The 14,262-nt window shown below is 42.5% G+C and overlaps 1 protein-coding gene across 1 annotated transcript in view; it reads left to right on the top strand.

Moving 5' to 3' along the window:
* atp8b1 (ATPase phospholipid transporting 8B1) overlaps window positions 1-14,262 on the top strand; it is a 48,019-nt gene that overhangs the window by 20,916 nt on the left and 12,841 nt on the right. The window contains exons 4-14 of the mRNA XM_072662814.1: window positions 3,418-3,531; window positions 3,921-4,019; window positions 5,178-5,239; window positions 7,304-7,376; window positions 7,580-7,650; window positions 9,825-9,907; window positions 10,316-10,474; window positions 10,593-10,681; window positions 11,003-11,193; window positions 11,539-11,747; window positions 14,188-14,231. Of these exons, the coding sequence (XP_072518915.1) occupies window positions 3,418-3,531; window positions 3,921-4,019; window positions 5,178-5,239; window positions 7,304-7,376; window positions 7,580-7,650; window positions 9,825-9,907; window positions 10,316-10,474; window positions 10,593-10,681; window positions 11,003-11,193; window positions 11,539-11,747; window positions 14,188-14,231 (1,194 nt within the window). The remainder of the gene's footprint in view (window positions 1-3,417; window positions 3,532-3,920; window positions 4,020-5,177; window positions 5,240-7,303; window positions 7,377-7,579; window positions 7,651-9,824; window positions 9,908-10,315; window positions 10,475-10,592; window positions 10,682-11,002; window positions 11,194-11,538; window positions 11,748-14,187; window positions 14,232-14,262) is intronic.

Below are 14,262 nucleotides of genomic sequence, written 5' to 3'. Positions count from 1 at the left end.
ACCCGTGTACCAATTCATGTCAGATTAATTGGTGGCAATTATATATATATATATATATACCTGCAATACCTGTAACTCGAAATGCAGTGCTGGCCATGGAAACACTTCTAACCTAAAGTAAACACTTGGGCAAATGCAAGATACGTCTAAAGCTGAAGAGTTTGTTACATGTCAGAAGTTTCTGGAAGAGATGAGGTCCAGCATGAGAGGGCTCAGCTGTAATTCTGCTGGTGGAGATCTCCTGACGCATTGGCAGATTATATCCAATGATCTCCTCTATCTCTGCTTTCCTGATGATGCGCTGGTGTTTGGCTCACTTGGGGCCTGGAGGAACCAAACCAGATCCAGTGTTGAAGAAGCCGCTCTTCATGCTATTGCTAAGTTAGCATGTTTGGCCCGTGTAGATAAGGCAGCAAGCATGTGACTTTGGGTGGCCGGCCTTGACTGCTTATTTATTTATCTGCCCAAAATAAGATCCAGTGACGTTAACCAGCGTTAAGACATCCTGAGAGTTTCAGCTTAACCAATAACATGTGGTGTCTGGCAGGTGTCTGGCTGGTAGCTAACATAAGCTAATCTACACTGAACCACCCTTCTTCCGGACTGGACAGGTGGGGCAGTGGTGGCTCAGCGGTTGGAGCACCAGGCTATTGATGACAGGGTTGTGGGTTCAATACATGGGCTCGGCACACTGCCACTGTTGGCCTTTGAGCAAGGTCCTTCTTACGTACTGAAATACCGCTGCCGAAATAAAGCAGCCAATGGCGGTCCAGCAAAACTACGCTTGCCTGGTTGTTGTTGGGTTATTACAGAGAGAGTAAAGTACTGAAAAACCAGTACCAGTTGGGTTCTAATACCGATACCTGTTCTAATTAATAGACCACATATACTAAATAAGCAAGATTAAGATCATTTCCATACATTTATGGCATTTAGCTGACATTTAGATGACTTACAAGGGTACTCGTATTACAGAGGTGGGCCAATGTAGTGTTAGGAGTCTTGCCCAGGGACTCTTATTGGTGTAGCACAGCACAGTCACCCAGACCGGGAATCGAACCCCGGTCTCCCACATGGTCTAATAGCTCACTGGCAGGTAGTGGTGCTATCTGTTGCGCCACACCAATCAGATCAGCTATCCCTGATGGCCTCGCTTGCCCCTTTCTTACTTTCCAACCCCCAAGGATGCGTTTCCTAAACCAAGCCATTGGATATTTCCTCGCTAATTGTCCGGTCAGGTTCACCAGAGCTGAAGTAAAGCGGTGTTTCCGTTACAGGCCTGCTTTGTTAGAGTGTGGTTTTCCTTCGTCCCCAGCTGGAAGGTGGAGGGTGAGCCTGCTTTGTTGGAAGTGGGTCAGTGTGGTAATAACAGCAGAGGTTACCTAGGCTTCGGTGCCATTTTTTTGAGAAGCTCAGTTACATGGAGTCAGTCGTCACGCTCCTTACCTGCTCTTCCTGCTCGTAGGTGGCGAGTGTGACGCTGCAATCTCTGAGGTGGAGACAGTCGTCGGTGAGAGAGCTACAGGCCCACGTCATCCTGCTATTTATCTCTTATCAGGATCTGCGGTCTGTTGAAGCGCAGCTCTCTGAACATGTCTAGCTAACTCGTGCGACAAACCCGGGACATACTGATTTGGTTAAGTGTAACTGTTTGGGTTAGCTGTCTGTTCTGACCCAGAGGACACTCAAGGTTTATTATTCAGGTTTTAATCCTGTACAACATCCAGAGAATTCCACCCTTCCTCTCTAGAGCCATGTCTCTCCTCTGCTGCGGTCTCTCTTCACTGTAGCTTCCTGTAGCCACTGCCCAGGTCATCAGATTCAGACCCCTGACTCTGGCCTACAAAGCCAAGACTGGACCAGCCAGCCTCTCCGTACTTGATGGCGATGGTCAAAAGCCAATCCGCACCGAGAGCCCTTCCAGCTTTAAGCATGGCTCGGCTCGACCCACCATCCTTTAAGATCCAGGAAGACGAGCGTCCAGACTTTTTTCTGTCCTGCACCGAAGTGGAGGAACAAACTTCCCCTGGGTGTCCGAACAGCAGAGTCCAACACTCGCTGTCTTCAAACCCAGACTGAAGACCCTCCTCTTCTGAGAGTACTCAGGCGAAGAGAAGAGTACTATGGTCTCCTTATTGACTGGTGTTTAGTAGAGTCTAAGATTAGAGGATCTTTGAATTATTAGTCTTTATAAACTAGCTGAGGTTTTTCTTGGGTAAATAGCAAAGCACTTTTGTAAGTCGCTCTGGAGAAGAGCGTCTGCTAAATGCCTTAAATGTTAATCCTAATGCAGAGACTATTGTGAATTACTTGGCTGCTGTTTGTTTTAGCATATCATCTGGAGTCCCACAAGGTTCTATTTTAGGGCCTATGAAACTTATGTTAATTGTTACAGCAGTATAGTCCTCAAACCTCAACATACAGGCTCTAAGGGGTTAATTAGTCATTTGCCCTGAATTTTTACTTGGCTTAAGTTGACGTAACCTCTGATATTGTCTATGATCTTAATAATAGAGGTTCTTAAATGGTTCTTCATCAAGTCTTTTAAACCCTTTAAACAATAAGAGCCACTTTATGGGCCCATACTTGTGCTTCTCTAGCTCATACCTACACTAGAACGTCTAGTGTCTAGAACCTTTTTTTATACATAGCCATTGCACAGCACTACAGCCTTTGCACATTAAGGGCGTTGAGCACACACACTCCCGGAGTGGTGGGCAGCTCCTCAGCATAGGGGAGCAAGGCCGATAGCCGAGGCAGAAACTGCTCTGATTTGTGGTCTGATTCATTCATCCATCCATTGATCTATCCACTGAGTCATCCCGATTTATTCATACCAGGGGCTGGCACTGTTTTACAGAACGTTTTATAGTACTTTAGTGTAAAAGTTCAGACAGTACAGTAGATTGCAGTAGAGTACACCTAGTACACTAAGTTTTGCAGTGAAAGGACAGTGTATTATTTAAAGACGTGATTTGCTGTAGTTCTTGAACTGATTCTGTATCCCTTTCCTGATCAGATGCACCTTTTACAATTTCAGTCATCTCCTGTAGCAGCGAGTCATGCTGATCATGCTGTCAGCCCATCACTGTGACTCAGCTCCTGTTCAGTAGGACTGCTTAAATGTCTGACACGAAGTAAAAGCACTAAATTCATGATTCATGAGTAGCTGAGGCAGGAACTGCTCTTATTGGTGGTTGGTTAGCCCCGATTCATTCATTCATTCATTCATTCATCCATTGATCCAAATCGTCATCCTTATTTATTGATTTAGGGCCAATTGTGCTCTATACGGCTCCGGCTGCTGATGGCAGGCAGCGTGACTCGGGATTCGAACCAATTTGAACCCTCAAACCTAACCTGCATATATGTGTATATATATATATTGATTGATTATTTTGTTTATTTACATTTTAGGGAAATGCCATCAAGACCTACAAGTACAATGTCTTCACCTTCCTCCCTCTGAACCTGTATGAGCAGTTTAAGAGAGCAGCCAACCTTTACTTCCTCGCCCTGCTCATCTTACAGGTATGTTCTGGACCTCCTTAAATACCTGTATTGGTACCAATATTGGTGGGGGGTGGGGGGGGCACACTTCTTTTATTATGCATAGAGTCTATATATGGAACATGAGCTGCTGTTTAGAGTTTACAACTATGAGCCCATTAACAATAATATTCCCAATATAGTAATATTGGGTAAAATTGCATGTTTATGATGTTTTGGGCTGTTCAAGTTCTTAGTAACTTGCGTTTAGAGAGGTTTGAGCATGCTGCCTTTGGTTTCCTCACTACAGGGAAATTTTTATATATATATATATATATATATATATATATATATATATATATATATATATATAAATAATAATGTTGTCCATTTCTTTGATTTGTGTTATCTGTGTTTTTCCTGTTAATTAGATCATCCCACAAATCTCCACGCTGCCCTGGTACACTACTCTGGTGCCCCTAGTGCTGGTGCTTGGCATCACTGCTGTCAAAGACTTGGTGGATGACTTGGTGAGTTGACCTCTGCTGTATTTGTGTCTTAAAACCACGAAGCAGAAAAAAGTGGAATAGGTGGAATCCTCCTGGTCTTACAGTAAAGAGATTTAGTGTTGCTTTATTATTAATTTAATCTTAATTTTAATATTAATATTATTATTATTGTTATTATTAACGTGACTAATTGATGTATTGCTAATCTACTGCCACAAAACTCTTCTTCCCTGGACAGTGGAGACAGTAACTCCAGCAAAAGCAGGAACTTTTTTTTAATGCCCTTACTTTCAGAAGAAACAAGGAATGCGCAGGTGTCCCAATACTTTTGTCCACGTAGTGTAATCTAGCACACTCCATTCCTCTTGTTAGTCCATAAATAAGCTCTTTGTGTGCTGGGTGAGATGTGTAATATGGGAAGTGTTGCCTGGTGAAGTTTTACGTGATAATCAGTAGAGACAGTAGATCATCAGTGTCAAAAACCTTTGCTCCAAAAAGTCAGCTTAACAGGTATACAACCTTTCAATGGAAGACAGTGTAAAGGATTTTACATTATTTTGGAGCATTTCTATTGGTCCATTCGTCATGAAATTCTGATACAATATAAAAAAAGAAAACACCACCAGATTCACAAAAACAAGTGCAAAGATACAAGGTTTTTGCAGGACAGTGTCGATATGTTACTGTCTGTGTTATTTCTCACAATAAACTTGAATAAAATCAGAATCAGAAATAAACACACTAAAATAAAACAAAGAAAAAATTAATTAATATGAACATGTGTATGAATTATATGAATTTAGTAAAGTGGCGTATTGGTAATAACTGATAATAAATATGGAAAATTATTGCACCAGTTATTACACACATTCAATTGACTTACAGTGCTATTATTATTATTATTATTATTATTATTATTATTGCACATGTGAACAGTACAATTTCAGTATTGCACAGCTGAACCATAGTGTCACACACTATGGGAGGAGTTTGATGGCTACGGGTAGGAATGACCGCCTGTGGCGCTTTGTGGTGCTTTGTGGTGCATTGAACAGTATGTTGTTTCCAAATGACTTCAAAAAGAGGAAAACTAAGGGTTTTTTTTTGTTTGTTTGTTTTAATGAATGAATTGATTTTTTTGAGCTCTGGAGAATTTCATGATCTTCTGTTTGCTCGCAGGCTCGGCACAGGATGGACAAGGAAATCAACAACAGGAAGTGTGAGGTGCTTCTTGATGGCAGGTGGGTGAAAGAGTGAGGCAGTGTTTAGTAAACCGCCTTCTGTTCTCCTCTCCCTGACAGTGAGGCTGAATCTGATCTGGGTCGCTGGGATACTGAGGAAAACTACACTTCCTGAACAGTCTTCAAAACTGTAGTGTTATGGTTGTGTCATGGTAGTGTCAGTGCCGTGTCAGTGCCGTGTTATGGTAGTTTCGGGGTAGTGTTGTGTTATGGTAGTGCTAGTGTTGTGTTATGGTAGTGCTAGTGTTGTGTTATGGTAGTGTCAGTGTTGTGTTATGGTAGTGCTAGTGTTGTGTTATGGTAGTGTTAGTGTTGTGTTATGGTAGTGCTAGTGTTGTGTTATGGTAGTGTTAGTGTTGTGTTATGGTAGTGTTAGTGTTGTGTTATGGTAGTGCTAGTGTTGTGTTATGCTAGTGTTAGTGTTGTGTTATGGTAGTGTCAGTGTTGTGTTATGGTAGTGTTAGTGTTGTGTTATGGTAGTGTTAGTGTTGTGTTATGGTAGTGTTAGTGTTGTGTTATGGTAGTGCTAGTGTTGTGTTATGCTAGTGTTAGTGTTGTGTTATGGTAGTGTCAGTGTTGTGTTATGGTAGTGCTAGTGTTGTGTTATGCTAGTGTCAGTGTTGTGTTATGCTAGTGTCAGTGTTGTGTTATGGTAGTGTCAGTGTTGTGTTATGCTAGTGTCAGTGTTGTGTTATGCTAGTGTCAGGGTAGTGTTATGCTAGTGTCAGGGTAGTGTCAGGGTAGTGTTATGGTAGTGTCAGGGTAGTGTTATGCTAGTGTCAGGGTAGTGTTATGCTAGTGTCAGTGTTGTGTTATGCTAGTGTCAGGGTAGTGTTATGGTAGTGTTAGTGTTGTGTTATGGTAGTGTCAGTGTTGTGTTATGGTAGTGTCAGGGTAGTGTTATGGTAGTGTCAGTGTTGTGTTATGGTAGTGTCAGGGTAGTGTTATGGTAGTGTCAGTGTAGTGTTATGCTAGTGTCAGTGTTGTGTTATGGTAGTGTCAGGGTAGTGTTATGCTAGTGTCAGTGTTGTGTTATGGTAGTGTCAGTGTTGTGTTATGCTAGTGTCAGGGTAGTGTTATGCTAGTGTTAGTGTTGTGTTATGGTAGTGTTAGTGTTGTGTTATGCTAGTGCTAGTGTTGTGTTATGCTAGTGCTAGTGTTGTGTTATGATAGTGCTAGTGTTGTGTTATGATAGTGCTAGTGTTGTGTTATGGTAGTGTCAGGGTAGTGTTATGGTAGTGTTAGTGTTGTGTTATGGTAGTGTTAGTGTTGTGTTATGGTAGTGTCAGGGTAGTGTTGTGTTATGGTAGTGTTAGTGTTGTGTTGTTATGGTAGTGTCAGTGTTGTGTTATGGTAGTGTCAGGGTAGTGTTGTGTTATGGTAGTGTTAGTGTTGTGTTGTTATGGTAGTGTCAGGGTAGTGTTGTGTTATGGTAGTGTTAGTGTTGTGTTGTTATGGTAGTGTCAGGGTAGTGTTGTGTTATGGTAGTGTCAGTGTTGTGTTATGCTAGTGTTAGGGTAGTGTTAGGGTAGTGTTAGGGTAGTGTTAGGGTTGTGTTAGGGTTGTGTTATGGTTGTGTTAGGTGCTGCACTATAGAACCGCGAGAATCTTCAGTATGACACAATAATGTTCAGTCAGTAATTACAATAATCAGTTTTTCCTTCAAACAGTAGGTGACGGTTGCAAAGCAACAGAATAGTCATTATCAGACATTATCCATCCATTTGGGTAACTTATGTTAAAACAAAAAATAACCCTTTAAAAATAATAAAATAATAATAATTATACTATACTACTACTACTACTAATAATAATAATAAAGTTATTTCTGTAAATGTGCCTCATGTCTAGATCAATGTTCCATGAACAATGATAGGTGCGAGAATTCAGTTCAGTTGATGCTCAGTATTTTGGAATGACTTTGCTCAGCCAATCAGGTTGCAGAACTGAAGCGCTGGGCTTTATTATAGGTAGTGCTGTGTGTTCGTAGTTTTTGGGGTGTAGCTGTCATTTATTTCTCTGTGCGTCCATCCACATACTCACACCGCCATGACTGTGCTGCAGGTTTCAGGAGGCCAAGTGGATGGACATTCAAGTTGGAGATGTGGTCCGGCTGAGGAAAAACGACTTCATCCCTGTAAGCGCTCCTCGTGTTGCTGAGGCTGAGGGTTTGGGGTTTCGGGGGGAGCTGTGTTCTCTAGGGTTGTTTTTTTTTACGTCTTAATTTCAGGTGTAATTTATTTTCACCTTTCTTTCATTTAATTTGTGGTTTAATTGTGATTGTGTTTAATTAATGAGGATTTCTAAGGTAATTAGTGTTTCCTGTTTTGTCTCATGCAGGCTGACATCCTGCTGTTGTCCACCACTGACCCAAACAGCCTGTGTTACGTAGAGACGGCTGAACTCGATGGGTAAGAGGTTTTTGTTTTGTTTATTATCTTTCCCATTAGTGAAATATGATGTGTATAAAAATTCACTCATCACTTGTTCTTCATATTGTATAAGAATTTCCTAATGAACCGACCAATAGAAACGCGCCAAAATGACTTGGAGTCAAACTCATTTTACATCGACGTCCATTGAAAGTTAAGAAGGTTTTTGCCTTTTCCTCTAAAGTTGCCGTTTTGGAGATGCAAGGTTTTTGCAGGACCGCGACACTGACAGTATGCATATTGCGATGATGACCCACCCACTCACTGACCCACCCACTCACTGACCCAGCCACCCACTCACTGTCCCACCCACTCACTGTCCCACCCACCCACTCACTGTCCCACCCACCTACTCACTGACCCACCCACTCACTGACCCACCTACTCACTGACCCAGCCACCCACTCACTGACCCACCCACTCACTGACCCACCCACTCACTGACCCACCCACTCACTGACCCAGCCACCCACTCACTGACCCACCCACTCACTGACCCACCCACTCACTGACCCACCTACTCACTGACCCAGCCACCCACTCACTGACCCAGCCACCCACTCACTCACCCACCCACTCACTGACCCACCCAATCACTCACTCACTCATCCACTTCCCCACTCACTCACTCATCCACCCACCCACTCACTGACCCACCCACTCACTGACCCACCCAATCACTCACTCACTCATCCACTTCCCCACTCACTCACTCATCCACCCACCTACTCACCCCCTCACTGACCCACCCACTCACTGACCCACCCACCCACTCCCTTACACATCCACTCCCCCACCCACTCACTCACCCACCCACCCACTCACTCATCCATCCACCCACTGACCCACCCACTCACTGAACCACCCACCCACTCACTGACCCACCCACTCCCCCACTCACTCACTGACCCACCCACTCACTCCCTTACACATCCACTCCCCCACTCAACCACTCAACCACTCACCCACTCACCCACTCACCCACCCACTGACCCACTCCCCCACTCAACCACTCATCCATCCACTCACTGACCCACCCACTCACTGACCCACCCACCCACTCACTTATTCATCCACTCCCCCACCCACTCACTCACCCACTCACTGACCCACTCACTCACTGACCCACTCACTCACCCACTCACTGACCCACCCACTCACTGGAACACTGTAAATATCAGGGTTTAGAGCCGGTATTGGTACTCTGTATCGGCAGATACTCAAATCTGGCATCGGGAAGGAAAAAGTGAAAGTGGTATCCGTGCATCCCTAGTTAATGACTTTGCTCAAGGGCCCGACAGTGGCAGCTTTAGTGAACTTGGGTTTCGAACCCTCAGCCCTGTCTTCAGTAACCCAGGGCTCTAAGTGGGTGCTGGGTTTAAGCTGTTTTCACTTCAGCCAGGCTGAAAACGCTGCATGGAACTGTTCTGACGTAATGGACTAATGTCTGATTTGTGGGTGTTTTTTAAGCTCAGCAAAACCCAACACCGCGCACACACACACATATATATATATATACACACACATACATATATACACACACACACACATATATATATATACACATACATATATACACACACACACACACACACATATATACACACACACACACACATACATACATAAATACACACACATCACTGCTCTTTTCCCATCCTCTTTAAAAGGGCTGTGTTTTCCCGGCTGATAGTATTTCATTGCCACGTCTCGTGGTGAGCTGTACAGGATGAGGATCCTCTTCAGTCAATATTGGCTCTGGGTTTTACGTGGTTTTACAGATCCAGAAACAGCAGTGACCTTTCTGCCTTAGACCGCGCCGTCCGGGGAATATTCCATTGGAATAAAGACGGAATAAATCAGTTGGAAAGAATTCATGTAATGATTATCATGAAAAAATGTAATTATATTATTAAATTACGTGACATTTAATGAAATATAATTAAATGTAATTTAATAAAATTAAATAAAATACATTAAACTAAATTAAATAAAATATTAAATTAAATAACATTCAATTCAATTAACAAACCCTCAATGCCACTTTTTAAAGTACTAATATAACAAAAAATGCATACAATATTAATAACATAAATAAATCTAAAATAAAAAAAAAATCATGTTTTTTGGTTTTCTTTTTTTCTTTTTTCCAGAGAGACTAATCTGAAGTTTAAGATGGGGCTGAAGGTCACTCACGAGAGACTGCAGGAGGAGAGTCAGCTGGCCAGGTTTGATGGTAAATATGAGTTGAATGGAAGAGATTTGTCTCTGATTTCAGGTGTTGATCGTACGCTACTGTTCAGAAGTGTGTGTGTCTGTGCGTGTGTGTGGAGACTGGAATATGATGTCGGGGACGTGAAACTTCAGATATTTAGGTGAAGAAATATGCTGGATAGCTTTTAGCTTTGCTCCCATGTTCCATAGTAGCTGCTGCATTTAACCTCGAAAGGCTTTAGTGTGAGGGGTTTATGTAAATGTCCGGGGTACAGAATCCACTATGTGTCCCAATATTTGTGGACACCCCTTCCAATGAATGCCTTCAGCTACTTTCAGCTACTCTTCCCTGGACAGTAGAGACAGTTACTCCAGCAAAAGTAGGGTCAGCTCTTGCCCCCCAGCTTACCCCCCCCCTCTTGTCTCTCAGCTATGATTACGTGTGAGGAGCCGAACAACCGGCTGGATAAGTTCACGGGCACCATGAACTGGATGAGGGATGTGTATCCGCTGGACCTGGACAACATGCTGCTCAGAGGCTGCAAGGTCCGCAACACAGAGGAGTGCCGGGGACTCGTCATCTTCGCAGGTTACAGAACTCTCATGCACACACACACACACACACACACACACACACACACATCAACATCAACATCAACATCAACGTAACCGTCTGAGTCTCTCTCTCTTTTTCTGTCTTTCTGCAGGAGCTGACACTAAGATTATGAGGAATGGTGGGAAGACCAGGTTCAAACGCACAAAGATAGACTTCCTAATGAACTACATGGTGTACACTGTAAGTTAGCATTAACCCTAAACGGCACATTACACTTTCAGTTTCTTAAAATGTATATATATTAAAGCACACCCTGTGTCCACATATATGCAGACAGCCACTCCAAACTCTTTACAATAGCCTTGATTTTTAGAAGAAACTGAATGAGCAGGTGTCCCAATACTTTTGTCCGTATAATGTATATAGGGAACAGTAGAAGAAGTGACCCTATTAAATGTTAGGTGACCCTGAGCTGATCTTCTATTGAGATCAGTAGTGATGCCGTTTAACTCGACTAACACGGGGAATCTGACCGGACTCTGTTGTCTCGGCTGTGGTCAGATCTTTGTGCTGCTGATCCTGGTGTGCGCTGGCCTGGCGATCGGACACACGTTCTGGTACGAGCAGATCGGGAGCCAGGCTTGGTATCTGTACGACGGCAAAAACCAGACGGCCTCCTACAGAGGCTTCCTCAGCTTCTGGGGCTACATCATCGTCCTCAACACCATGGTGCCCATCTCGCTCTATGTCAGGTGAGACCCCCTTAGCCTCTCTAGTGTATATTTTGGTGGGTATAAACACGTCATTTGTCAAATGTTTGTGGACACCTATTCTAATAAATGCATTCGGGTGGTTTAAGCTGCACTCATTGCTGACACAGATGTGCAAATGCACATACACAGCTTGTCTAGTCTCTGTAGAGATGTACTGCCAATTGATTAGGACTCTCTGGAGCAGATAGTAAACATGATGAGCCTATGGGCACCATGCTGCCTAATGCCAGACGTGGGCTAGTAGAGGGGTATAAACCCCCCCCAGTTGGAATTGGACTTCACACGCAACTGGTTGACTATAGCATCTCTCTGTCTTTCCCACAGTGTGGAGGTAATTAGGCTGGGCCAGAGTAAGTTCATTAACTGGGATCTGCAGATGTATTTCTCTGAGAAGGACACTCCAGCCAAGGCTCGCACCACCACTCTGAACGAGCAGCTCGGCCAGATCGAGTACATCTTCTCCGACAAGACGGGCACTCTTACACAGAACATCATGGCCTTCAAGAAGTGCACCATCAGCGGGCGCACCTTCGGTAAGAGCCTAAGTGCTTAATGACCTGCTTCTGCACTGCAGTGTTAGTGTGAGTGCTTATGGTATCTGAAGAGCGCTGTTAGCCAAGCAGCCAAGTGAGAATTCCTCTCGAGCTGAGAGCGGGGGTTTGCCATTGAGGCGGCTGGCTAAGCAAACAGGGCCATCGTCCCACAGCATGTGATTAAAACATTAACAGGTTTGTAACTGGATAATATTGCAGGGAATGTGATGAAGAGTTGTGCTTTATATTATTAGAATTTTATAATCCCAGAAATGTAGAACAGCCTTGCATATAACTCCTATTAAAACCATATAATATTAAACAGGATACAATTACAGGGTCCTGACCATTAATGTAATGGTATTTTTACCAGTAATTTAATGCCTTATTACATTATTGCATATAAAATTACTGGTAAAAATGTCATTACAGGGTCTTCACTGGTAAAGGAAGGGTATTTTTTTGTACCAGTAATTTAATATTGAATAATGTAATAAGAGATTCAATTACTTGTAAAAATGCCATTACAGGGTCTTGGCATTAAATTACTGGTAAAAATACCATTACACTAATGGTCAAGACCCTGTAAAGGCATTTTTCCAATAATTTAATTCCTTATTACATTATTAGGTTTTACTTTACTGGTAAAAATACCATTACACTAATGGTCTTGTTATATTATTACATACTAAATTACTTGAATTTACTGCACTGAAAATGCAGGTACAGTTGACTGTTGGGTATTTTTACCAGTATTTGTACCAGTAATTTAATATCTAATAATGTAATAAGAGATTCAATTACTTATAAAAATCCAATTACAGGGTCTTGACCATTAGTGTGATGATATTTTTACCAGTAATTTAATGCCTTATTACATATTAAATTACTGGTAAAATTATGGGTAAAATATGCCATTACAGTGTCTTGACTGTTAAAGGAATGGTATTTTTGCCAGTATTTTAATACTTAATAATGTAATAAGATATTAAATTACTAGTAAAAATGCCCTTGCAAGGTCGTGACAAAAATGTTTTGGTACTTCTATCAGGTCTTTCAAGTAATGCCTAATAATGTAATAAGGGACTAAAAAATTACATTAATATGTATGACATTAATAGACATGGTAACACTTGATTTGAACACAAATCTATTATTATAAAATTATTATTTAGGGTTTATTAAGTTCTTTTTGTTGTTCAATATTCAGAATGTATTCACCATGCGTTCATATTTATTCATTAGGACCTGTGTTTGTACATATTTGGACATTTAATATGATACAATTTAATATTACTAATAATTATGTATTATTAAAGTTGTATATTAAAATATATATATATATATATATATATACAACATTCCTGGCAAAGGCACACACACACACACACACACATTCACACACACACACACACACACACACACACACACACACACACACACACACACACACACACAGGCCCAGTGTTTTGAACAGAGTCACTAGTGTGAAACAGGGTCTCGGGTATCCATCTCCCTAAAGCCTGTACGGTAAACTGTCCCGGGATCAAACAGCCAACAGCGAGACACCCGAAACCACAGCAACAGATCACATATCTTAATGAGCTCCAACTACAGTCGAGCTTTAACACCGTTTGCAGTCGGGTTACTGACCCCGCTCCCACTGACTCTGATGTGCAAATGCGCACACACACACAGCTTGAATAGTCCTTATAGAGAAGTACTGCCAATAGATTAGGACTCCCTGGAGCAGATAAACCAAACATGTATCTATTGGCACCATGCTGCCTAATAAAGCCAGGCGTGGGCTAGTAGAGGGGTATAAAGCCCCCCAGCAGCATTGAGCTGTGGAGCAACAGTAGAGGAGCTGTGTTCTCTGGTATGATGGATGGTGGTGGTGGTGCTCCATCCAGTACTTTTGGGATGAGTCAGTTCTGCTGGGTCTGTAACTCCGCCTCCACTGGTGATGTTGACCCTCCTATTGGTTGCACACACCAAGCCCCGCCTCCACATGCTTGCTATCGTCTACCCCCTCGTCTGCATTTTTCAGGTAGGCCGAGAGGGCGGGGATCAGCAGATATTGAAGGTGGAGCTAGTCTTGAACAAGGTTCTTCAAACAGGTTCTTCAAATTCATTGAAAGGTTCCTTAGGGAACCTTATGCATTCTTACGAAGAACCCATCTATGGAACTATGGAAATAATGTAAATAACACCCCATAGAAGAACCACCTTTGGTTGCATGAGGAACCGTCTTTGTGATGGAGATGTGCGAGTGTGAAGAACCATCTCAGGTTCTTGATCAATTTGAAGGTTCCTCACACTCTGATTGTATGCCTGTTAGTATCCATAGCAAACGTTACAGTGGTTCTTTTGTGCCGTCGCTTAAAGAATCGTTAGCATGGCAGTAAATTTCCCCTTTCTGCATTTCTCTGGTTTTTAGGGAACCCTATGAGTGCCGATGGTGTGCCACAGGAACATGGGAAGGTACAGAGCTTTTAAAAATGTTTAGAAATGC

This window comes from Salminus brasiliensis, chromosome 18, assembly GCF_030463535.1.
Source record: "Salminus brasiliensis chromosome 18, fSalBra1.hap2, whole genome shotgun sequence".
Classification (NCBI taxonomy): domain Eukaryota; kingdom Metazoa; phylum Chordata; class Actinopteri; order Characiformes; family Bryconidae; genus Salminus; species Salminus brasiliensis.
This window is presented reverse-complemented; position numbering and strand designations above follow the sequence as displayed.